The 27,342-nt window shown below is 37.8% G+C and overlaps 2 protein-coding genes and 2 long non-coding RNA genes across 4 annotated transcripts in view; 2 read left to right on the plus strand and 2 right to left on the minus strand.

Moving 5' to 3' along the window:
- Window positions 1–12,282: 12,282 nt before the first annotated feature.
- On the minus strand, window positions 12,283–19,095 carry LOC136244400 (uncharacterized). Its single transcript, XR_010695227.1, has 3 exons — window positions 18,969–19,095; window positions 18,779–18,917; window positions 12,283–12,477 (listed from the first exon to the last, which is right to left on the minus strand). It is a non-coding gene; the product is annotated as an uncharacterized lncRNA (long non-coding RNA).
- Window positions 14,697–15,109, plus strand: LOC136244924 (uncharacterized). Its single transcript, XR_010695654.1, has 3 exons — window positions 14,697–14,815; window positions 14,870–14,934; window positions 14,990–15,109. It is a non-coding gene; the product is annotated as an uncharacterized lncRNA (long non-coding RNA).
- A 136-nt stretch (window positions 19,096–19,231) lies between the features above and the next one.
- LOC136244460 (large ribosomal subunit protein uL18m-like) lies at window positions 19,232–27,263 on the plus strand. Its single transcript, XM_066036075.1, has 3 exons — window positions 19,232–19,554; window positions 26,532–26,766; window positions 27,099–27,263. The coding sequence occupies exons 1-3, from the start codon at window positions 19,541–19,543 to the stop codon at window positions 27,177–27,179; spliced, it is 330 nt and encodes a 109-aa protein (XP_065892147.1). The 5' UTR covers window positions 19,232–19,540; the 3' UTR covers window positions 27,180–27,263.
- LOC136243983 (notchless protein homolog 1-like) overlaps window positions 27,156–27,342 on the minus strand; it is a 63,832-nt gene continuing 63,645 nt past the window's right edge. The window contains exon 14 of the mRNA XM_066035516.1: window positions 27,156–27,289. Coding sequence (XP_065891588.1) covers window positions 27,277–27,289 — 13 coding nt within the window. The 3' untranslated portion in view covers window positions 27,156–27,276. The remainder of the gene's footprint in view (window positions 27,290–27,342) is intronic.

Genomic DNA, 27,342 nt, shown 5'->3' on the forward strand with positions numbered 1-27,342 from the left:
AGAAATTGTTGAAGTACAAAAGCAGCATGGAACTGCAGACTGTGGAGTCTTTGCTATTGCATTTGCAATGGCCATTTGTTTTAAACAGGAACTTGCTCCTTTTAACCAAGGCTCGATGCGTCACCACCTAGTCCAGTGCTTTGAAAAGAGTGCTTGTTTCCATTCCCACTTGTACAGAATTCTTAATGCTTGTACAACACATTTAATTGTATTTAGCTATGCAAAATTATACCAATAATTATTGCAATATTGTAAAACGTACATCATGATCATATCAACTTAATCAGCAAAAATGTTATCAAACACAGTTTAATTATAATTCTAGAGCACTTGTGATTCCCACAGCACGAAATCCATTCTTTGCCAATGAAGGGTTATTCTGCAAGTAACAGTGTGCTTCCACAAGCCAGTCTGCTCTAAGTGGTTTCAGCTTACTCATGTGTAAACCCACAGGAGTGAATTTCCATTCTAGCGGCAAAGGCTTTCTACCTCACTAGAGTACCACTGTTGAAATTTCTTCCTTAAGAATTCTTTTACAGCTTTGTTCACTGACAAGTCCATGGGTTGAAGACGGTCAGTACAATTTGGAGGCACTTTAACAACAAAAAGGCGCTTATCATTAAGACCAGCTAATTCAACCCTTTTTGACCCTTTTGGCTCCATGATCCATTGTAATCCAGGGACAATGTTGATCCCAGTGTGGTCCCAGTTAAACACAAGTTCAATTGGAATCTTCATCATTTCCACCACAACCTTTATATCTAAAATATACTGTTCTTTAAGTTCATCAAAATGTGATAGATCTATTTTTGCAGTGGTGGTAGCTTTTTGCTTTACATAATTCATGCGATTAAGTAAAGATTTAGCCCAATGTCTGGTGAGTTTAATTGGACCTCCGTTATCATGGAAAGCTTTTCATTGCAATGCTTTAATATAGCTTCTCCAGCTGCTAAAACACTGTTGTGGTAACAGCTCCTTTTCCATCACGTGTAGCACAAACGTAACTCTGAACTTGCTTGTCAAGCTCATTTCCTATTAACAGTGGTCTTCCTCGTTTCTTGCTGGGTAAACTGGTCACAACAATTTCTCCTGATTCAGCGTACTTCCCTTCTTTCTGGCACTCTTTTATTGCATTACAATATTTAGACTTCCAGGTACTAAGCATACTGTCCTTTATCTCCACATGAAATTCTTTGCTATGTCGAAGAATGGCCGTTTGATTCCCATGGTCAACGGCAAACTTTGCAACTTGGGCTGCCTGTGTAGATGTAAAACTGCCATATTTTTCTCTGCTACGTTTCTTGCTGCCATTTTTGGTAGCCTGCTCTACACTTTTATTCGCCTCCCTGATTGCCACTGATGGCATTTTGTTAGACAAAGGTCTATTAGGATCCGGAAACTTGCTGGAGATGGGTTTAAAATAGCAATGTAAAGCCATAACGCAATGAATATTTCACACTGTTCTTGTTCTGCACGAGGTCTCACGTAAAGTTAGAAATCGATTGTGGTATACTCGATTGCCGTGTAGGTGGATTTATATTCAAAGAGTTAAATTATCATAGAACCTGTGCTTTCCGAATATTTTGAAAATTAAACTCCTTCGAAAATAATCCATTATATGGTAGCATGTCATATTATCTTTAATAATGTTGGCTTGTACTGTGCAGCTAACAGCCAAGTGAACTATACTGCATCATTCATATCAACAACAAATGTAGGAACATTATCTGCTGCCACCCATCATTAAAGTTGTGACATATGTCTATAAATTGAATGCAGTAGGTGTACTCAACACTGTAGCATCACACAGAAGACTAAACTCTTTCAACCATCACATTCTCAATAATCACTGGTTGAATTGCTGGATCATGTTATACCAACCACCAAATAAACAGAACTACTTGGTAAATGGTAGCCATATCTTAATGCTTGCTATACACTAAGGAGCTCAAACTTTAATATCATGAACCACGATAGTGGGTTCATAATAGGGATCGTTCATGCTTTTTTTGCAAAAACTCTAATAGAAAGCACACCTAAAAACCACCTTGGAAAGCATCCTCCAACTCAAAACAACCCTCTGGTGGTTATTTGCAATTAGTATTGGTCCACTAGTAAGTATCAAGTGAAAAGGAAACAGTACGTGTATTTAGGACAAAACTGAAATTTGCCATTTTGTTCATCTTCATATTATTTGGTTTCACTCATGTACAGCAAAAGTTATCCACTTTTTCGTGCTAAAAACTATATAGCTATGCTTACCGAGTGTCCATGACCTATTAATAAGCCTGTATTCCACAGATCGCCAACCACCCTACACCTCGAAAATTTTTCTCTTCACCATTACACTATTGGCAGCAGCTCCGTATACTAAAGAAGCCAAATAATAATAAAATTACAGGATTCCGTTGTGTGAGCTTCTTTGGGTTTTGTTGCAGCGTTAATCAAATACTCAACAGCACTTATTAGACTTAGAAGATTATGCATAGCGTCTCTGCGTGTTGAGTATAGTCTACTTCTCCCTGTTAGCACACGATTGCGATTTGCTACGAGTGACCATTCAAGCACTCTTTCAGAGACATGAGAAGTGATAGCGCTGATGCCAGAGATTATTCATTGTTACAAGTACACGAAAAAATTTGGAATTTTCAACTAGAGTAGGGACCATACCACATCAATAAAAAGAACTGAAACAAGTTGGAGTAGTCCATGATATTAAATCACAGTAAAACAATAAGAAGTGTTATATCCCTACTGTGCTCAAGATACCATAATGGAATTGCAACTAAGAAACTATCCAGTCTTTAGATTAGTTACTTTTTTAATGCTAAAGAATGTTCAAAACTTTACTTTAAAAAAAATCATATTGTCCCAGGGATACAACTAATCACTGGGCTGGACTACTAGACTAATATATTTTAGTTTTCACACATGATTTATTGAATCTTGCTAGCTAAGGGCCTTCAGGGAATCTTCAGCCCACCACTAAATGGTCAATATAGAGCAATGCAATAAGTAGAAACTAACGTTAATTAATTACCCTTCAAGGACTGAATTAATTTTCAAGTATGGAGGAATGTGTAACTTTGTGTTATAAGGAAGGCAGTGGTCTTCTGCAAAACAAAGACGGATTATTGTTTGGAACAATGAACTGGCGATGTAATCTCTATTGAACGCCCACTTTGTTATTTCTTTACCGCGAGTTCACGAGGTAGTCACGTGATCTTTTGTATAGGGCTGAAACGAATACACCAAATATTCAAATTCGTATTTGATTCAAATTCGTTCGAAGCAATTATTGTAACTCAAAACATCGAAATTATAGTAAAGATGACAGACACTAGTAATGAGGAATCTTTGTCGGTCTCTACAACTTCAACAACAGCAGACACTGGAGAGATGTACGGATTGGTGATCATGAGGGTGATCAGATCGATTGCCGATATGCCTTCCATATTCAGTAATAATGGGCACAAACGCTGTATGAATCCATTAGTTTGCATGGCCAGCTGTAAATGAAAAGCCTTTTTGCTTACTATAAACAAATAGAAAACCTCTCTATTAGGGCTGAGCGATACTACCGTTTTAGCGATATATCGCGATATTTTGAAAGTATCGATATCATGATATTTTGTTATTAACTATCGTGATACCATGCCTGTACATTTCTGTCATTAAAAATCTATTTGTTATGCAGTACTAGGCTAAGAATCCTTGTAAGTCATAACCTGGTTACCCCTGCAGAGAGGTGTGAACACCATAACATAACTTCAAAGCATGTGTTACAATAGCTGTTGCTGTAAACAAGGTTGACAGTGGCTAGTTTGATGCTACTTTTGAAGACTTCCTGGAGGAATACTGAGGAATACACTATGTAGCACCAGCTATGATTGACTTATTTGTAAGTATCGTGAACTATTCAGTATCGTGAATAGTGGCTTTAGTATCGATCGTGATACTAAAATGGCAGTATCGCTCAGCCCTACTCTCTATACTATTCTATGAAATGCTAAGTTACGATAAGCCATACGACTGCACGTGTGAGTGTTGCTATTAGTGTTAAATATTATTACCCAGAACAGTAGCTGTTATAAGATAAAAAACTGCACTACAGGAAAACTAAACTGATCATCTGTGTATAACAGCCATCTTGGTAACTAATCAAAACACGGAGTAATCTGGACAAGGAAGCATGTATTAAAATATTTGTGGTGCCTCATTGTCTGGGTTGTGTAATAGAGGCCACACCACCATAGGTAGTCGAGCAATATAGCAAAGTTACATCACTTCTCTTTTTTCAATGCTACAAATCATTAGAATATACATCATACAGTAGCTACACATGTAGTTCTATTTGATTTACAATTTACAGAATATACAATAATTTAATTGGTATATAATCAGTATCAGCTCTTTTAGGTACAAATTAATCGGATATCGATACAACTGAAAAATCCTTATTGGTACACCTCTAGTAGCTATATCATCAGACAATTTCAAAAGCTGCCTACTGAGGTTTTAAGATATCAAATTTTAATGATGTTTTACAATTGAATAATAAGAAATAACACATATACACTTTATTTCAGTGTTACACTATATAGAATATTCTATTATTCATTCTTGACTAAAAATATTCGTTCTTTCATTTAGAATATTCGTTTTAGTCCTACTTTTGTATACAAATTGAATCGCCATCACATGCTAAGTCTGATGGCGTTTAGTTTGATGCACTAGGACAAAGTACCATCAAGATAAGTAGCAGGCGTAGAGTAATGGTGGACGATAATGGAAGAGCTACTGTTTTTTTGTGGCCTAGCAGCAGATTCTCTTCAAACAAAGCGATACTTGTGTGATTTTGTCAGGAATTTCATGGTGAGTATCATGGTGTTAGCGAATTCTTTCTATTGTGTACTGATAAGTAGTTATAACAGCTTATACCAGCCCATGTACTTGTGTCCAATACATTGGACTTTGGTCTTCAAAGGGTTAATCAATTTCACTATTATTTATTATGCTCTGCTCCACTTATAAGTCTTATCCTTATGCTGCAGGGAATGTGATAGCAATAGTTAACCAACGATTAAGTATTTGAGATAGTGGTAAGCTTGTACAATGCAATTCAGTCACTACACTAGTCACACACAGTAAAAACAGATGTGCTGTTTCACAAAAAACAGCACACTTAGGTGTGTTATTTCAGAAACTTCAACACACCAGTGTGCTTAACTGACTACATTGAAAAACAGCACACTTTGATTAGCACACTTAGACGTGCAATTTTAGCACACCAGCGTGCTGCTTAACAGAAACAGCACACTACTGTGTTATTTTAGCACATTAGCATGTTATTTACGGTATTCCTTTGATGACGAATTCCATTCGTTTCGTGACGCAATAGTATAAAGCACCTGGTGAAAATGGAGGACGCCTGCCCTACGCAGGCTACGTTAACGTATTGGGTGAGAGGCGGCTGAGGCGTGAACTCTGATGATGATCCCCAGGATGTAATAGAGGTACGCTGCTTTTTTTTTTACTCTTGTTCGATTCAACCCCCCGTTCCAAATAGTGTTATCTTTAATTCGTTAAAAAATATTTTAATCTATGTTAAGGCCACTGTATTGTTTCCCATTTGCCACTCGCATGCAATGTATTTTCACGTGGCATGGATTGATACGCATGGCACTTATCAAACCTGGATTTTGTGTAATGTCCTTACCTAGATCAGTGACGTAGCCTAGTCTGGTGCGGCCGCCCCTTCGCATAAAGAGGAAAGGTCTGGTCACTCTAGCACTACAGAGTTGTAACAGTGTAAGCATTACATCACAATAATGGCAGCAAGAATGGCACTTCTGATGACCATACAAAGTAAGTAGTTCTCGTAACAAACAACTGCTACATAATCAAAGTTTCTTTCCATATTGATTAGACAGTAGAATGAGACATCAAATCCAACTACACAAGACTTTTACTACCTCGATCTTTTCTTCTTTTAAAGAATGCCCTATTGGCGACTACAAGCAGCCTCAATCGTATCGCATCTTCACAAAACTGTCTTCCACACGTTATGTAATTCTCTAGTATCTATGGTATCTCCAAAACAAACGTCACTAAAATTAGTAATTACCAACAACACGATCTGATTGGTGTTACCTGTTTTCTGTAACACGGTACAAATTTTGAATGTTAGAGTGACCAGACCCTTCCTCTTTATGCGAAGGGGCGGCTGCGCCAGACTAGGCATAGCCTAAACTCTGGTAACTGGAGCGCAATCTGCCAGTTTAAAGAACTGCATGTTGGTAGCAATTTCAGGCCTCCCAGTATCAATAAAACAGTGTAGCAGTATGCGGCAATTAACAAATAACATCTTTTTGCCTTTGTGCTATGGATACTGACAAAATAAATGATGTCATAATTTGTTGGTGTGGGACTTCATCACAAATCAACAAGACTGAGCCTTGTTTGCGGTTTTCACAACTTGAAGGCTATTAGATAATGAAGATAAAAGACTAATAAGAGTGTTGTTGTGATGCAAAATAAACCCGTCTAGTAAAGAAAGCATACATAATTATAAGTTCTGATATGGATGCAAAATAGTGGGCATTTGTATTGTAAGTAAATATCTATGCGTCATCTTCATCCATGCTGGAACATATAACAGTGAAATATCATTTCTCCCAATAGCCCCCTCTACAAAGTCCCCACACTATCGATGCTATTTTTAAGTTGTAACATCAATGCGGATAAGGTCCAGGCAGCCATATATAGAGTAAAAAATTATGGTTCCTGTCCACCACTGCACCTGTTTACCGTCAGCACTAAAATGCACTGCCCGCATGTGCTTATATATTGCAATATTCCGTTCAGTTGTGTGGCAGAGATTTTGCCATGATGGGGCAGTGACTGGCTGTTCCTACAAGCTTATGCATGAATCTATCCTTAGCTATCTGTATGCAGGAATTGTTTAACTACTTTGTTGATGGCTATTCTATGCAATACCTCAGTGTGGAACACCCACTTCCTTACAGCCCTAAAACTTCTTAAAGCCCTGGGCACTACATTATCATGCGATGGCAATTGCAATCTGCAAGTAGAATAAACCAAGCAACGTGTTCACAAATTATAATGCTCCATGCCATTATAGCTGTCTCTTAAGCACAAAGTATGCAGTTTTTATTTTAGGTTTCCGTGCCTTTTTCAGGCTGCGTGTCTGCTCCTTTCTATGCTATGAAAGTAAACAACTCCAAACACACTGATACATATGTATGACACTTTGGCTTGCTTGTTGACTGGCACTAGCCCAACCTGGTTTGAAATCACCTTGCCATGGCCAGTTGAGTCTCGCAATCTCTAATAATTAAACTTCTATTTAATGCCTTACATGTGACGGGCGTAGCCAGGGTTCTCTAGAGGAAGGTTCGAATTAGAAGTGGAGTACTGACCCACAGCCAGTTTTTAGATGCATACAGCATTGCATACACAAAATTTGCCCTTAGGCAGTAACATTAAAATGGCCTCTGTGTGTACTACTAAACTAGCTGAAACCTATACACTGATGTTTTTATACACTATAAACCTACTGTAATATTAGTAATTTCACTTCCGGACAGCATCATAGCTTCAATCTCCTCAGGAACTCACCACTTTTTCTCCACACCCCGGCAACCCACTTGTTGATCTTCGGAAGGCAAACATTATTCTTGGTCTCCTGTCAACAGGCAACATCTTGTACTCCAATTTATTGGACATATCACGTGCCCTCCTCATGGCCATAAAAACAAGCATACAATGTAAATATATATGAAGTATTCAACATTTTATGCTAACCTGACATGTGTATAACACGACCACTGAAATTTATTGCAGCTGAAACAGCCTCATCTAAATTCGCGTTCACTTCAGTTTACCGACACCAGGTATCACGTATGTGATTAATCATGTGATACACCAGCATTCATATCATTGATGATTCATCATTGGTATGACTCATTAATGCAGGTCTGAGACAGTGTGCATCTATACCTGGAGTGCTCCAAGGCTGAACGTTTGGTATATATTGTTATTAAAAAAATCTGCTACTGAAAAAGGGGGTTTCGTCCAAACCCCCACTGGCTACGCCCCTGATATGTGACAAAACCAAAACCCCTAGGGAAAACCTCTTACCATTTGCGCTTCGACACCCAGACAAACATGTTGATTTGTGAGTTATAAGTATAAAAGAAATGATATATTTACTGTGAAAACATGAATAAAGTGTTTTGATGCACAGCTCGCATGAGGCTGGCTTAACTTTGAAGAAATGATAGTATGGCAGACAACCCTGATGCCAGTACAATTCCCTGGTTTACTCCAGTGTGGCTGCACCACTGATTTTGTCTTCTTCCATTATTTTCTGAGTATATAAAAGGGCTGGAGGATAGTATGTACGTGTCGGAATATCGAGATAGTATCACTATCGATATCGATATATCGTTTGAAAATTTACTATCGGACAGTAATTAACAAGTAAAATTACACAGAAATAACTGCAAAATACTTTATAAAGTAAAAACTGTTGGAACCAGAATCAGCCTAAAAAGGCTGTTTAATATCTTGTGCAAGAAAACATGCATGGGTACATTCCTTCTTACAAATCTCTTTGAAGGCGATAAATAGGTATTGGGTAAATTATCACTATCGTTTTACTATCATCTATTGTGTACTGCAGTGTCTTAATATCGTTCGAGCAGTGAAAAATTCACTATCGCTCAGCCCTAGTATATAATACTTGCATACTGTGCATGCCATGTAAAAACAGTTCTTTAAGGGTATCAGCTCATGTGTCTGTATGTTATCAAGTTAGCATGAAATTGCAGTGTGCTACAACTGCAGTGTATGGTTGTGCTATATAAACAGAAAATAACTTGAAATGCTGCTATAATCTTATAGTGAAACTAGACATAAAAAATGCAAAATTGGAAATAAAGAGCACCCAGACCCCCCCCCCCCCCCCCCCCCCCAGAGCAGCATTCATGTCTATTGTATGCTTTGGAATCTGCTCAAAGTCATGTACTCTTTTGCAACATTTGAATCCAGATACCTGATGATCACCTAACACAAATTTTGTCAGAAATTTTATATTGAGTGCCCTTAAGTTAAGCGTAATATATTGAGTAACCAATGCAATGTTATTTGACTGCCAGACCACATCAACTTAGACTATCAAATGTATGGTAAGAAAACAGAGGAGGGCCAACACTTCCATGTGAGCCATAGAGTTTGTATAGAGAAACTATTTCTGTTTAAAACTAGGTGCCAATCGAAAGCTTCCATTCCACTAAATCCAGCGGTGTAATCATCAACCCCATTCAACCCCAGTAGTTTGATGTCAATATACACAGTTTATCCATAGGAGACTCAATCACGTGATCTAAAACTATCTTGACGAAATGGAGCGACAGCATTCGCCAGGGAGAGGATCATGGCTGAAGCAGACTCTAAATGTCTCCAGTGAGCCTTATAATCATGCATCTTTGGTTTAGACATTTGTAACAGCCCAGGTGGATGGGAAACTACAAGGACAGACTTAGAGACACTACACAGCTGGCAACAACTATATTGTCACATGACTTTTAACATACACACAGTTCTAAATAAAAAGCCTGGTTCTAATTAAGAAGTACCAGTATATAATATGTCCAAGTAAGTATTATTGTACAATAGTATAATATGTTACACATTGCTTAAGTGATTTAAAGTTATGCAATTAACTTTGGTGGTGCTTAGATCGTGTCAGCCCTCCTCTGGTAAGTTAAAATGTAAACGAACCTCCAACAATAATTAGCAACTTTTAATCAAATTGTTCCGCATAAAATGTAGCGTAAGCAATCAATTATTGACTGACATATATTATTGGCCAACTCAACATCTATTATCATCATAGAATCTGGATTCAAACACGCATTGTTGTCAATCACATTGGACTGTTGGTAAATGACGAACCTACAGGATTTCATTTGGGTTGGGGGGGGGGGGGGGCAGAGGACTATATTTTGCCACCCCCTGAGTCATTTCCTAGATGAAGCCCTGGAGGTTTGTTAGAATTAGTTTGTGTATGCTAGTCTGTTATTCTTGGCATGAAAATGGTATTTGTAGCATACTGAATTTTATCTGTGTTGTTTCTTATATTATAGCATACACCACGTTAAGGGACAAACTGCAGTTATTTAAAAGACTCTAGTCATTGGCGGTACTGGCACAATCACCCTTCCGGATGGAATAATGTTGTTTAGAGTAATAAACGTCTGTTACAAGGAAGTCACAACTGAAAGGAATTGAAATTCGTGTCCTGGCTATTGTGTGAGGTAGTGCTAGATTAGTGGCTGTACAGTGACAGCCGTTATGAATAATTTCTGCAGACAAAGAAGACGGAAAACCTGCTGTAGTAAATTGGAAGTGATGAACAATAGAGCTACCTAGAAGGAAATAGTTCACAAAGCAAGGTGAAGCATAGCACAGTCTTATAAGGCTACCTAAACAACAGGAGAATTGACTACATAAGCAATCGTAAGCTGGAAGAGTGTTTGTAATTCAAGTTACACAACTTTCAAGCACCAATGACTCACGTACACTTGGATTTTAGTAGTTTGAAGGTTTGTGACATGTTGTCAAGGGTTGAAGATGTGTTACACTGCTCGGGAGCAAGCCATAGCATAGTGGATCCATTCACAGTGGATAGATGTTGGTTGTTATTTGTGGATAAAGAGCATACATCATTGGTTCGGCAGGAAACAAAGTAGCTACAGCTCTTCTCAGTAGCACCAGGATTACTGTGCTGACCTTTTGTAGTATCTCTAATGGGTCCTGTTTAATTTATTTTATAGAACTTTGCGTGGGTGAGATCAAAGGAAAAAGTGTACTTTAAATTTCATAAAGTACACTCTCAGCTGGCCAACTACTTCATCGACCACAAAGAGTGCTTTATTGCACCGCAGAGTGCTTTATTGAACGAATAAAGCACTCTTTGCGGTGCAATAAAGCACTCTTTGTGGGCAATAAAGCACAGTTGCCCACGTGCCTTAGTGTAGGCTAATAGCCTACGGGGCTCGCGCCAGTACGATTAATCACCCAAGCCGGCGAAGGCTGATAGCCTTGCCGCGCTGAGTGATCAATCACCCCAGCCAATACGAGTTCCACTACTGGATTGCTTTTATAGACATGCCTAAATGCTTCGATGATGGGTGGGAGAAGGTAACGTTGCTGTTACGTTTGTTAATGTAAACGGACAAGTCCTGGAGATATCACGGACATACTTCACCATGTGACTCACAATAGAATCGATTGTGGGTTGTGAGCAAAACCTGCCAAAATACGTGATGAACGTCTACTATGCCAAACTATGGTGAAATACGCATGAGTTACTTTGTTAAACTAGTTTGTGTGCGTTCAGGCTGCTAATAGTTCGTGCAACGCTTGTTAATTACAAGTCCTAGTGTATGGTGAAGCTACACGACTAGAAAGTTCCATAAATCATTTAAAGCACAGCCTTGCTCGTGCTATATGAAAAATAAAGTACTCGGCCGCGCGCCTCGTACTTTATTTTTCATATAGCACTCGCGGCTATACTTTAACATATACATAAAGTTTAAAATATCAAGTGTTTGCTTCATTAGAAATTGATTTGAGCGTATTTTGAATATCACACATACTTTCTTGAAATTTTGGTGGAATTACAATTAGTAGTGGTAGACTGTTTTGTACTATTGACAAGATTTAATTTTGAATTGTGTGGGAATGCCAAGCAAAATAACTCAATAATTGATGTACCAAAGTTATCAAGTGGACAGTGTTAAAACGAAGTCGACTGACAATATATGACTGATGCCTTACGCTACTGCCTTTAACCTGATGCTGCTGAGGAGTGCCACTGCATTGGAAGATGGTACGTTATATACCACTATGGTTATTTTAAATTGTTTATTGTTGGGTATAAAAAGTTTGTGTATATCTTGCTCCAAATGAAATCCCCATAGGTTGGCATACTGCAAGGCCAACAATTGATTGTTTACCCTGATCACCAATGCTTTGTGATGGGAATTATATAGGGTAACATGTGTGGACTTACCAGCATATGTCTGTGTCTTCTTTTCAACATCCCAGTTAATGTGAAACCCAAGGCCTTGTAGTCTTGTGCATAAATTTGTTGTTTTTCTAGTGGTATCCTATGCACAATGCACTTGTTATTTACTTTTTATTATATCATGTACCATAATAGCAGAAAGAGGTTTGTTAAAAATATGCATCCTTAGCAGTGCATAGCAACGTGTTTCGGGAATTACAAGTAATTCATGAATTACAAAATACAGTAATTAATATTCATAACTCCATAGTATATTATCTATGATAAATGTATTTATGCATTAGTGATTGAATCCAGGTATAGCTGCACAGTGGCGCCTGGCTTTTTAGTAGTACAACATCAACTTGTTTGCAAAAATCCTAATGGAACACATACAGTACCTAAAAACCACCTTGGAAAGCATCCTCCAACTCAAAACAACCCTCTGGTGGTCCTTGCACTGATTTACATTCATAATGAACTAGTTTACTGTATGCTGTTACACTGTCAGAGTACACTAGTAATGGTACAATATATTGTATATCGTGATAATTATATCATAACAAAAGCTATATCATGATCAAAGTTGGGGTCATTGTGTGTGTGTGTGTGTGTGTGATGTTAAAGTTAGTTGTATGTACTATTAGAGTGATTTACATACGTAAATATAATGTATGGATATGTATTATTACAATGTTACATGTTTTGTGTTGGTAGCAAACAAAACGTAGATCAACAGACTGGACCACAAGACAAAGGACTTCGACGTGATTCAGATTCTGATCTTAGTCCAGAGAGAAGTGGACACAAGTCACAACTTATGAAGTGGTCTTGTTAATACAGAGTGTGCGTAATGTATGTGTACATAATATGTATTTACTATGACTTCTCTATGCACGTTACTGCCTTATCGCCACCTTAAATACTGTATGCTCTTAATATGCTAGCAAGAATTACTACTCTAGTAAGTACTGCAATTTTTATTACCACAGGAAGTATAAGAATACACTCATTGTACTATAGAATATTTAGTGCCTCTACATTAAAAATCTTCTCATCTCCATATACATATATATCTCTAATACAACAATAGAAAAATGGGTCTAGTTCACCAATTCGTATGGTGCCTTTGGCTCTAATTACGTCTCCATTTGCATATTTAATTCCATAAATTTTCACATGGTTGACCCTACAGAGCAATGTATGTAATGTGAAGTAATACTATTGCATTACAGTGCCTTATCCTAAATGACATCACAAGATTGGAGACTCTATGTGTGTGTGTGTGTGTGTGTGTGTGTGCGTGCGTCGTGTTGTGTGTGGCCTGTCTATACCTGTATGTTCAATTGGGAACGAAAACCTGGCTAGTTTGCATTTTTCTCACACTTCATTTTATGATTCCTTTGTTGTTGAGAGGAAAAAACCAATGGGCTGTTAAAGTTTCAACCTTATCTGGTGAATGCTTTTGGAATTATATTATTATAACAGTAGACAGTGAGAAGAATTTATTTGTACAGTGGCTATACGGAAAATAAAATGCAGGCACTCGTTTAATCTTTGATAAGTTACCAGTGCAACAAGCTACGGAGATGGGACTTGTGCTATTGTGTTCGTCATGAACTAGGGTATTCATTAAGTAGCCAGTGTGAATAGTAAGAATTAGACTAGTATCGTTTAGTAGTTAGGTTTTGTTTACTTAAACCGTCTATTTAGCTGTTTTTTTTCGCTCGAGAGAATCATTATGGTGATTAGTCTGGTGCTTAGTCTATATGGCACGCTGGTATACTGAGCACTACATGATGAGAGTCGAACAGCGAATGCAGGTTAGTGATATAACTCATAGCGTACTAGCTTTCAATATCTCAGGTGGCTGCAGTACTGCAGGGGGAACGTCATCGCAACGTCTGGCTTGGTTACCCACAATCGATGTTAGAAACCTGGCCTTTATAAGTGTTACAGTTGTATTGAGAGACTCTCCCCACCTATTAGGTGAGTGGTACATAACAGTTATACAACGTGCACTCGTGCTCTGCCTGTATAAACGCACTTGCCTTCGGGCCTGACGGCCCTCAGGCTCGTGCGTTTATATCAGGCAGAGCACTCGTGGCCGTTGTATAACTATATAATGTACACCGTATGTTTCACAGGTATAATTGCAGTGCATTTTAGTTCGGCGTCTGCCACCAGGCTATCCTTATCTATAGGGTTATAAATAATAACATGTTGTTATGGCTGTTTGTGAATGCAGTTCTGATGCCATAATATATGCAACGTTGTATACAAATGATTGTAGTTTAATGCAATTATCCAATTTTTGTCGTGAATTTAGTGGATGAGATTGTTGACAGTTGATGCTCTTCAAAATATATCAAAGTGACTCGCAATGTTTATATGGTCTACATGTTTCTCTGTCAACAGTTAAACACTCAGACAGTGTAAAAATCAAGTGAGTACACTGTAAATACAGCAATACTTTAACCACTCTGTGTTTGTAGGGACCTAAACAGCCAGATCATTACTTATGGCTAAGGCAGCATCACACGGCATTGCCATTAACATAGACACCAGGTGTGATGAATATTCAAACTGTAACCTATCTTTACAATATTGTTTTTCAGATATTGAGCAGTGACGATTTCCTCATATATCATACTGTATGAATGTACCACTCTATCAAAATGCACACTCAGGCAGGCTCAACTAGTGCCCTAGCATCAAGTGAGTCCTCATTACAACTGCAATATGCTGTACCCTGTGTACGGTGTTTGTAAGGAATAAACAAGCCAGACTACCACTCAAGACAATGTCACAAAACTTGTCGTTAACAAAGATGCCAGGTGTGATCAAATTCATACTATAAGATCTGTGTTTATATTTCAATATTTTTCTCAGGATTTGAGCTGTGACAACTGTTCTCATTATTCTTCGTTAGGTTTGGCATCATATCCTGTATCAATTCTTCTACACTTGGAGCCTTGCGCAAATCATTTTTGGGCAGCTACAATGAAGTGTTATGTCTATCACCGAACTTTTAACAGGTGAGGAGTCAAAACTTAATTGTATGTAGTAGCTACACTCTGTACCACTATCTTTTTGTAGTTTTGAGGTGATCAACATACCTGCAACAATACTAACATAGCTACAGTAGGAGAAAGATGGAACTTGGTTACTTACAAAACTCTGTTTACGCTGTGTGTGCTTTTTATCTTACTTTTGTGTAACACTAAATTTGCTAAAACAGCACACTTGGCCAAACAGCACATGTGCACTGTGCTAAAACTGGAGACATTACTTTAGCACACCTAAATGTGCTATTTTAACACACCTGTTTTTACTGTACATAGGCCAGCTTGCACATGTAAGAACTATCATGATGGCAGAGTTGTGTAGTAATTGGGTAAGACAGATTGTCCTAGGACTGTGTCTCAGATGGTCTGCATCACTTTATTTTATTCACGAATATCATTGGTAAGTTGAGTTTTGGATAACCATTGCAATCATATTCCGTGCAGCACAATAGTAAGGAGTGTATAAGTGCTATAGATCATAATAAGTAGTGAGATCCTTAGAAGAAAGTTTTCGCTTATTCCACAACAGGCTGAAGGAAGGTCCCCTGAAGGCCCTTAGCTAGCAACACTCAATAAATCCAACCTTAGCATGTGTCAAAACAATAAAAATAGGTCAGTCCGTTAGTCCAGTCCAGCAATTAGTTACACCCTTATCTCAGTTTACATCAGTGTATTATTTAAGGCAAAATCTAAACTTCAGTCCAAACAAACAGCAGAATCCCATTATGACAAGGTATTCGAATGCTAGAGTGTTTAGATCCTCACTCTGTGCAAAGAGGACCAGGGGAGGGTGTCATATTGAGCCACATATGTAGAGGATGTAGGTGGTGGTGTCTGGGTGCATGAACAGTCCAGCTGGACCAATTGCGACAATAAAAATGATCCTACCATTAAATGGTCCAGGTTAAAACTTCATGAGGTATTGCTAAGTATGGTCACTAAGTGTATCCACGTATAACCTTTCAAGTTTAAAACATGATATTCACGTAATTATATATCTTACACAGTCTGCTGTTTCTCCACAGGAAAATCAGCTATTCTCCAGAAGTTTAGCTAGTAGCTAGTTGTATTGGCTCCTCTTCCGCTTCATGCATGATGTCAACTAAACTAGTTATAGTGATCAGTGTAATTAACCGTAGCAAGAGAGTATAAGATGGTGGATTATGGACCATGCCTCGGACCACACTGACGGAGATTCATTGGACCAACCGTTGAACAGAGAGTTGAATAGTGATAATGACAATTCACTACTAGAGGATGTGTATCAATATGTTACCAATAACCAGTACAGGGATGGCATTACTATTAATCAAAAGCATTTTATAAGAAATTTACATTTCTGATGGTGAGATGATAATAAGGAAATAATAAGGTGCGGGAAGTTTGAGATCGAAAAGAGCAACTTAGAATTGTTCAAGCATGCCACATAGAAGAACTATCAGGACATGTTGGCTACAGGAAGACCTTAGCACGGATCACAGAAAGATTTTATGGAAAGGTGTGGTTAGAGATACAAAAAAAATAGTTCAGTGATGTGATATTTGTCAACATGTAAACAAAAAGCTAAAAACATAGCTCCAACATTGCACCCAGTCCCAGTGAAGTCTCCCTGGTACCAATTGGGAGTAGATTTCATTGGGCCAATTGCTTAGCAGGAAATCGCTACATCCTAACAATCATGGACTACTTTATAAAGTGGGGCAGAAGCTGTTACATGCAATACTTGACAATTCTGGAGGATGCAATTTTATTTAGGGTGGACTGGAGGTAGGTAGACTTTTCCAGGGATGATGGTGTATAAGCACACTAGCATGCAAAACATGCAAACCTGGGGGGGGGGGGGGGGCGTAGGAAGCATGCCTCTCATCCCACCAGAAAATTTTGAAAATTGAAATTGAACCTGAGAGTGATTCTAGTACTTACCATTAATATTATTTATTTGACTGTTGTGTTAGGGTGACTACTCACTCTACTAGGGTATACTGATCTCAATGTTTTTATAGTGGAATTGCAGGTAGCTATATTTGGTGTAATATATACAACCAGCACAATTATTGCTAATGCCACAAATATTTTTGAGGGGCTAAACTTTTTGATAGGGGATACAGCCCTCCTTCTCCGCTGCCCCTGGCTACAAGTGTAAGCACAACAAAAAATTGAAACCAACAAGTCAGAGCTACTATGTAGCTGTAGCTATTAACTGTTATTAAGTGAAGGTTCTGATATGTACCATGATTATAAATATAACTGTGTAGCAAATGCAGATCTTTTTTTGTTCAGCCCAGACCATTTTTTCTTTAGCACAAGTTGTCCCCTTGGACCAGTTATGCAAGCACAAGTGGTCTGGCCAAACCAATTGCTAACATATAAGGTCAAGGGGGTGTCACGTAGGTATGCACTGTAGGTAGATCTGCAACCGCAGTCAAAGTCTTGACTGGCCGAAATTTTACTTTGACCTGTGACTAAGAGCCTTTTTCGACCTTTGACCGGTGACTTAGCGATGATATTTCAGCACTTTTCGATTGTGGGTTGGAAGCTTTTACCCTTGACCGTTGAATTGGCACGATTTTGGTGGCCTTGACCTTTGACTTAGACCACGGTTGCAGACCTACCTACAGTGAGTGCCTGTGTGTCACCCCCTTGAAGGTCCTTATATACCCGGACTGTTAGTGCGTTGACAGGCATAAAGGAGCGACAACTGGGATCTCATAATAGGGGATAAGAACTTGATAGTACACCTGTAACACCACAGATAATGTATGTCACATGGATTGGAAACGCCTGTATTATTTACATAGTGACGTCATGGGCTATCACTGTTCTTGTAACCAGCAAATTAGTGTTTGTTGTTTACAGCTGGGTTAGTTGCCACCCACACTTATTGGAGGCTGGACTGGGTAGGTAGTAAACAACAGCGTAAGAAAATTCAGGTTCAAAGGTGAAATATGGTGTTTCAAAACAGTTGTGCAAATTTCCTGAAGAAACAGAAAGTGTAGCATTGTTTTTTGCTGCTGTTTACACCACTTGTAGCAGGTAGAGTGTAGTAGGCTAGCTAGATATTCACTGCTTCACTGTATACTTCCACTGCTTCAATAAAACGTCAGAAAACAGGCACTACTTTGTGCTACTGTTTAGCTCAAGCTGAGCAGTACTGTAGCATAAATTTTATTTCAATGTATCACACATTTCTTTGATTGCATAAATGCGGTGACGAGAAGTTGGCTAATAGCACTGCTGCTGAATTATTAGCTGGTGCGTACCTGCCATTGTCACCTGTTGCAAACAATATTTCTCCCAGTGCCCACAGACACGCTGTGTTCTTGTTCAGTACACAACGCAACACAATAAACAATGTAAAAGGAATGTCCATGCCTTCAAACCTTCAAACAAGCGAGAGAAAGCAAAACAGTCACTCAACAAATTTCCCAATGTATTGGCGCACCGTATTAACTAGGATAGGAAAATAATTTAACGGACGTTTCCAATCCATTAGGAACGCATACATTATCTATGGTAACACTAAATCCCTCTAGGCATTGACCGCTTTTGCTATCCTAAATACCGGCTAATTCTTTCATTAATATAGCGTACGTACACTTGAACCTCAATTCACCTGATGAATGCGAGGACCTATCATCCTCGGCTTCTTCAGATTGCTCTTGTGTCTCCTTGTCCATCTTCGGCAAACCGACACCGAGGTCCGGCTGATACTCGATCACAGTCTCAGCTAGTAGTAGTAAGCGAAGTAACTTCTAAAATAAAATCGATAACATTCTTTCAAGTGACACTAATAAACTGTTTACCTTTCCACTTAGTAACTGGGTAGGGCTCAAGGTAGGGCTGATGGAGGTTTACATTCGTGTCCAGACCCCGTGTTATCGTACAGCGGTTCTAAGAGAAAAGGTCAACAAACAAGCAAAATCACGTGCATGAGATTTTGTCCAATCAAATCAATTCACATTTGAAGTTCAAATTATATTAGCGCACGTGACGTATTGTTGATGCACAGTCGAGCCGCTTGTGATAAACAGTGGGTGGGGCTAGGGGTGGGGTCTGGGCACGAGACTACGAGTTCAGTGGACGAAATAATTAAAATAAAGATGACTTCACGTGTACAGTTTATAAGACTGCTACACTCATGTAGACCATTCCTGAGGACGAGAAAACCTGCAGATAAGCCATACAGAGAAGACCTAGCTAAAATTACTCCACTATCACAATGGGGTAAGGCGCCACTACAGGAGGGATGCTCCGAGTGGTACTATAACAGGAACCCGCGTAGTTTGGAGCTACTTGGAGCAGTTGAAAAGCCTAGGGATTTCACCGACAGCGAAAACGAGTTGGAAGAATAGATTACCATAGATTATATATTCCTATGAGCAGTGTTGGGCAAGTTACTTTGTAAAAGTAACTAGTTACATATTACATATTACTTGCAGCTGAACTATTTAGTTACAGTTACATATTACCCATAAAATAAAGTAACTGTAATAATATTACATATTATATTACTTTGTGTCCATAGCCTTAAGCTATCACGTGTGAAACTACCACCTTATCACGTGACACGATTGCGATGTTGGAGAATGTGCAAGTCTTGATATAAGTAAGTAGCTGGTGAATAAGCCTCATTTAGTAGGCTTCATTACTTCGTTGTGGCTAGGCGTTACTCAGTGGGTTACTAACGAGATTAGTAACTTCGTTACTTTTAGTAATAATATTACGTAATATTAGATTCGTTACAGTAACTATATTACTTAGGTAACGCGTTACATTTGCAAGTAAAGTAACTTGAGTTATATTACCTGTTTTTATAGCGTATTTCGTTATATTACTTTGTTACCACAAAAGTAATAATATTACGTAACGCGTTACATAAGTATCGCGTTACTCCCAACACTGCCTATGAGATTACTATCACAAGTGAGTAATTATCAAGTCTTCTATGATCAATACAAAATTAAAGAAGATTTGTATGAATGGAACAAATAACCTATCTCTTGCAGATTTGTATAGGTAATCACACACATTTGAGTGTAATTTTGGCTTTTACGAGTACAATTATTCCATAATTGCATGAAAATGCGTGTGATTGCCACATAGTGACCACCCTTCGTGGTTTGTAGTACACATCTATCCAGTTCTATGTGGCCATTAACTTCTACCAGGTGATTGCATCATCCTTCTTTGTATTACATCATTTGTTTTTGCACTTAAAAGGCTTCACGTGTCAGCAATTTTGATTGGCTAATCAAAATGTCTACATTTGTTGCATTTAAAAGGCTTCTATTGTCAACTTCTTTGATTAGCTATTCATTATATCACTTTCTTGTTGTACTTAAAAGGCTTCTGTGATTCTGCTACTTTATTGGCTACTTTACAGTGCAATTACAGAAACAAGGCCTTGTGATTTGGGATTAATTGCACTCCTACTATTGAGACTAATGTATGGCAAATTAAATCACTATGTGATTATTAACGTAAAAATTGGCATCTTCAAAATAATTTGCTAACTACTGGACTAACTCCCACTTGAACAGTGACAGTAAATTCTGTTGCCTTCTTGGGGTGGAAATCAATCGAAATAATTATCTTCTGATCACAAGATGACGAGCTCTAACTCCCGGAAATGACTACACAATACTGCACTTCAACCTCTGTGAGCAAACCTTCACCCAAAAGTATTGGTAGTTTGATTGGTGAAGCATGATTTCCGCCATTGCATCATTTAGACAGGATTGTGGGATCCAAAAACAGATTTTCATACATGAAGGCCAAACGAATAACAACCAAAACTTCCTCACCTCACAGTAGTCACCCATCAAGAAAGAAGTCACGTACCAAGTTTGACTAATTTCTGAGGTTAACTATCTGGGTGAGTCCAGCATTGGGCAAAAATCATTGAAATAGCATCTTTATTTTCATCACTTGCTCTCTTAATAACTCTCTCTCTCTCAGTTTATTTTTGCAATTTCTAACAGCAGTGCTAGTTATGGATCTTAAAGTGTTTTATGTCAAGAATTATGGTTTAAGTTGTTGAGAGAGCAAGTGATGAGAAAAAGATGCCATTTTGGGTGATTTTAGCCCAATAGCAGGCTCACCCAGATAGTTAACAACCTCAGAAATTAGTCATACTTGGTACGTGACTTCTTTGCTGATGGGTGACTACTGTGAGGTGAGGAAGTTTTGGCTATCATTCATTTGGTCTTCATGGACAAAAACCCGTTTTGGACTCCAAAATCCTGTCTAAATGATGCAGCAATCTTTTTTATTATTAAGGTTTAGCAGCACAAGTGCGAAGATCTGTAGGACACCTGGTCCTACAATCAAACCACCAATAATTTTTGGTAAATGTTTGCTCATGGTTGAAGGCTGAAATGCAGTATCGTGATAAAAGATTGTCATTTCCGGGAGTTAGAGCTCATAATCTTGTGATTTGCAGATATTTCAATCAATTTCCTCGCCAAGAAGGCAACTGCCACTGCAGCTGTATTTAGGGGTGCAGTAATTATGCTGAAATAATTTTTAGCATAATGCCAGAATCATTATGCTAGCATTTTGAAAGAATTATTAAAGATTTCATGAATGAATGATCGATATACTCTAATACAACACTCACCAGATCGAGATGTATACTCTAATAGAACATTTACCTATATATATTCTGATAAATCAATCAATCCTATTTTTTGCATGTTACTCTATTAGAACAATGAAATATTTTGTTTATGTGCAATAATTTACCATAGAATTTTAAATACACAGTCAATTCTACTTTCCTATTTCAATTTATTGGAATAATTTTGAGAATAATGCATAAATTTTGGAGCATAATGCAAGCTTTTTCCAGGAAATTCTGAATAGAATAATGCAAAGAATCATGAGCATAATTACCTTAGCCCTAGCTGTATTCAAGTAAGAGTTAGTCCAACATGTAACAGTTAGTGACTTATTTTGAAAATGTCTTTTTTTTTACACTGGTAACCCTAAATATACCAACAGATGAGTGGTAGTTTGTTTTAATGTTTTTAAAATGTGCCTGGAAAATACCTTACCCAGCTTGTAAATTACTGCAGCTTTGTTTGCTACTGCACAACTTACAGTATCTGTAGTGTTAACTACGATAATCACTAACATTGGCTGTGTGAACTCCTTCAAGGCCTCTGAGTCATTAGTTAATCCAATAATATCCTTTAGTAACCATACCATTACTTCTGTGATGACCTTCTCATCAACTGCTTTACCACCAATATTGGCACATATTTAATATTCAATTTCCATCCTGATGATAAGTAGGCTATAAAAATAGCTTGCATTTGTATGGCTTACTTAGTGGTAGGTCATTACCAAAATGTGACCAGATTTGTGAAAACTCAGTATAATGGTGGATTTTTGAATTTGTTAATAATACTGAATATTTACAATCTATGTAGCCAAATGTGTGCTCTGGTAAAGTTTCAGCCTCATATGCCAACAACTTCGTTAACAGCCCTACAAAGTAGCAACAACGAAAAGATTGATTTAAGTATATATAGACAAGTACACTAAAAAAATTGGAATTTTCAACTAGAGTAGGGACCATAACACATCGATAAAAAGTACTGAAACAAGCTGGAGTAGTGCATGAATCAGCTCTATGAACATTTTATGTAGGTGATTTTCACATTTCATGTAGATGAGTGGGTGAATGACCATTAGCATGAAAGTTATCCACATAAAGAGAGTTAAATCTCAGTGGTGAAGCTGAAATGTTTCTAAAAGTCTCCTTAACAGTATTGGCTTACAATGAAGGCAGTCTATAAAACACAATAGAAATGCTCTCTTGTAAAACTAAAGATTCATTCATTCACAAAAAAACGCTGCTAAAGTTACCTCATATGATGCATCACTAACTGTCTGGTTGGCTAAAGTGTTGTTTGTCATTTTAAAAATCATTTTAATCACAGTAAAACAATAAGAAGTGTTGTATCCCTACTGTGTATTTCCTTTGTGGTATCTTGAGTACAGTAGGGATATACGTAACACTTCTTATTGTTTTACTGTGATTTAATATCGTGCACTACTCCGATTTGTTATGGTCCCTACTCTAGTTGAAAATTCCAAAAAAAAATTGTGTACTTGTTTGTTAACTTTTTTTGTAAAAATTATTATGACTGGTTAACCCATACGCATCAAAAGAAAGAAATGGCGCAGTGCTCCAGCTATCAATTATCATCTGAAAAGCGAAGTATATCCATTACGCTTCATTGTCAGCTATGTTACACAGCATTACGAATCAAAAACTGTTTGAAAAGCATCTCTGCAATCAAAATAGCTACTATGAAAGATATGGACGATTTCCAAAGCCATCATGTGCTACCGCCAATTCAACACTTTTTGTTGTCAACAAAGATGAATGGGAGACAAAGGAGGACACTGGTAAATCCTTGAAGAATGCATTGTACGTACTGCGGTAGGCTAAAAAGCACTTCGTGGGCCATAGCAATGTTGAACAGTGAAAAAATCAAGCCCGTAGCCTTAGCCGTTATCGAGTTATGCTTGTCCGAAGGCATCAGTCAGTCAGTCAGTCAGTCACTAGAAAATTCTGTTTAATAATTTTCTTTTTAAATTCCGTAGCAACTTGTTTAAAGTGTTTCGGGTTGATCTGATGGCTTGGTTTTACCTAGCCAATACTACTTCATCATCAGGGAAAAGTGAGGCTCGTTTTTGGGTGATGTTTTTCATGGGCCATGCCTACAACTTTGTGATCCCTACTGATATGATTACAGGTGCTTACAAAAGCAGTTGTAACTTACAAACACAATGATATACGGAGTTGCTACTTGAACCATCATGTTCACCACAAATAGGGGGAATCCTATGAAATCCACGAAGAAAGATTGATCATGTACGATCACATCAACATGACACAAACAATGCCCATAACTCATGTTGTGCTGCACCAAAACAAAGTTTGAGTAGGCGAATAAGATATCAAAACTTTTACTGTTAGGCTCTTTCTTCACATGCTCATGTGTTGAGCTGATTTCACAAAAACATTTAGTAACATAACACAAAATTTTGGAATTTGGTATTGCTTAAAAATTTCATAGGTTTCATTCAAAATCATTTGTGACCGGATCTGCAAAAACCTGGTGCAATGGGTAGAATACTTTTGTATTAGAGTTTTAAAATGCTTTTTTCCTTACTGTATAGTCAGCTAGTAGTCTTATTGTTTTATTAATCCCTGCATTCAGTTGAGAGCCGTAGTCTACTTTTTTTAATCAGGACTAGACTGTAAAATTAATGTTTGTTCATTATAGAGTTCAAGGTCAGTCATGACTCAGCACACAACAGTGATCACACATTATCTGGTACGTAGGCAAGGTCTTTGGTATCATATGTAATAGGTGTCGTATTCAGGATTAATAGTGTGAGCATTGTAAACAGGAAGGAGTAAAATAGTGCGAGGCAAAGCCGAGCACTATTTCCTTCCTGTTTACAATGCGAGAACTATTAATCCCGAATACCACAGCCATCCGTCCTATTGCAAATTAATCCGACAACCATAGCAACTGTTACTAGGCAACAGAAATTCTAAAAATAACTACTGAAAAAGACCAGTCACACTTAGCAACCATTGCTAAGTAACCATATCGTTGTTATGCCATGGGGCATCTATCACTATAGTAACACTAGCTGTCAAGTCGGACATCTACTTCTAATAGAAACACACCACACTATTTTAGCCAATCAAATTAGGTTTTTGCTAAGGGACCTTGACAAACAAGTGTAATACTAAATCTATTGGCTAATCACTTGACGTATTTCAAAATAATACATCAAGCTGCCATTGAGAGTATTATACAGTAACACATTCAGTTGTTGGATTACATATGTAACCTGCTGGGCGACAACCCAACTTGTTTGCATTTTCCTCAAACTCTATTTGTGACCTAATTTTAGAAAACCGTCGATGTCCGCACAATTTTCAAAATGCATTTTATTGGTTTTTTGTTTTCAACAGGGAGAGAGGAATGGACTAGCCAAGTTTCAGCTTCCTAAGTTAAGCAGCGTTGGAAATACAGCACTAGACAGCCGGACGAGCAAATAATTTAATATGTACAGAAGCTATCTAGAAAAGAATCTACAGGCGCTTACATAAACCATCATAACTTACTGATACAACGACGTGCGGAATTGAATCTTGGCTCATTGTGTTCACCATGAATTTGTGCATCTACCAAGGTATAGTTTTTTCCCCAGCCAGGATTCTTTGTTCGAGAAGGAAGGCAAATTCACTGAAAAACGATCTTCGGTAGATTCTCTCGTCACCGCAACGTAAACAAACGTCTGTAACTTTTGAATCTTTTCATGTGTGGAGATGAAACAAAGATTTTTGTACTCCCTATGGACAGGCAAACAAGATGATGCCCAGGATCTGTCCATTGGCAGCTTAATTCGCCCACCAGCGAGGCGATAAAAAAAATTGTGTAATTTTTTTTCTGGAGCTTGCATTTTTTACCCATAGTTTTTAAATGCATTTTATTACAAAAGTACTGTTGTGCGTATATTGACGGTTTTCCAAAATTCGGTCACATTTTGTGAGAGGGCTAAACCAATAGGCTGTTAAAAGTTTCAGCCCTATCTGGTTAGTGCTTTCAGAGTTATAGTGATAGACAAGAACAAAACAATTCATTTATACAGAAGAAAAATATTACAGGAATTCATTTAATTGATTGTAAGCCTCAAGTGTAACAGGCTACAGAGTTGGGACTTGTGTCATTCTGTTCACCATGAACTGGGGCATTCATCAAGGTATAGTTTTAGCTTAAATACACCCATACTATTGAGCAAGAAGGCTATTGAAGTTCAGAAATGGTGATGATAAAGTAATACTTTACTAAATACACATAATCACATTTGCTTCATGGTAAAACTAAACAAAGATATTCCTACTCGCCATGAAGAAGCAAATTCATTGGTATATTTTGAGTCTTCCTTCACTGTTTACTGAAGTGATTAAAACATGCGTAAAATTATTTATGTAGCACGCATCTTTTACCCAATGTATTTCAATGACACAGAATAATGCAAACAAGTCAGACTTTTGCTCAGTGGGTCACATATTAAATTGACAACACATGATCAAAACTGACAAAGCACAGCCCATGAAGTGATGCCAATAAACATTAAAAAGAACATTCGACATGACATTAGTGCAATTCATTGTAGAGTTCCAGTGAAGGTTGTGGTAGTTCACATTTTAGCTACGTATCTGTACAATTCAAGACCACCTGTATGTGACATAATTCCTTCAAATGTTCACTGTTGTCTGCTGCAAATACGTGTTCATTTATTTCAAATTATCCACACATCCCTTACAGACTACAGCTGGAGATCACCAACTATCACATCACAGGGTCAGTCACTCGTAATAATGGTACTAAAGTGGTGGAGGCATCAACCAGAGAGTTCTGTATAGCAAGACACTTGTTGTACAAGACAACTGATGTGTCAGCCAGTCACAATATTGGTAGGGTACTAGCTCATCAATATTTTGAGACTGGAGTGTATCGAGTATTGTGGGAAGAAGACTGGACCATCAAGAATAACCCTAAGGTACATGTGTGTGTGTTGGTGTACATACTAGGGCTGGAATAAAGGTCAAAATTTAACCTCCCAAACTTAATTTCTAGAAAACTACCAAAGCTTTGTTGATTATGTCATGTTAGTAACTTATGATCATAACTGGTGTACACCCTCACTCTTTGTTGCAGCTGTAGTACAGGATCTAGTAGATTGCAAACATACCAAAATATGTCAATGATAGTGCTTACAGGCCCATGACTTTTTGACTGATTAGATACCAGTATCCATGGTTACTAAGATAGTACATACGGTGGAAGTATCTAATATGATAGTAAATTATCAGTTGTGTTCTATCTCACTAGGTAGTGTCATTCATCAGTGGTGTGAGAAGTGAGGGACTACTACTGAATGAACCAAAATTTAGTGAAAAAGAAATGTTGTAAATACATCAAGATTTTATAATATATGTCATCAAAAGTATTTATAATGAGGTTTCACTGTACTTTGTACTCAATAAATATATAGTTAAAATATTCATTATCATCTTTTCCATCTACGCAAGAAGACAACATGGTCACACAATATCCACACATGATAATTGCTCAC

Source organism: Dysidea avara, chromosome 14 (genome assembly GCF_963678975.1).
Source record: "Dysidea avara chromosome 14, odDysAvar1.4, whole genome shotgun sequence".
NCBI classification, from domain to species: domain Eukaryota; kingdom Metazoa; phylum Porifera; class Demospongiae; order Dictyoceratida; family Dysideidae; genus Dysidea; species Dysidea avara.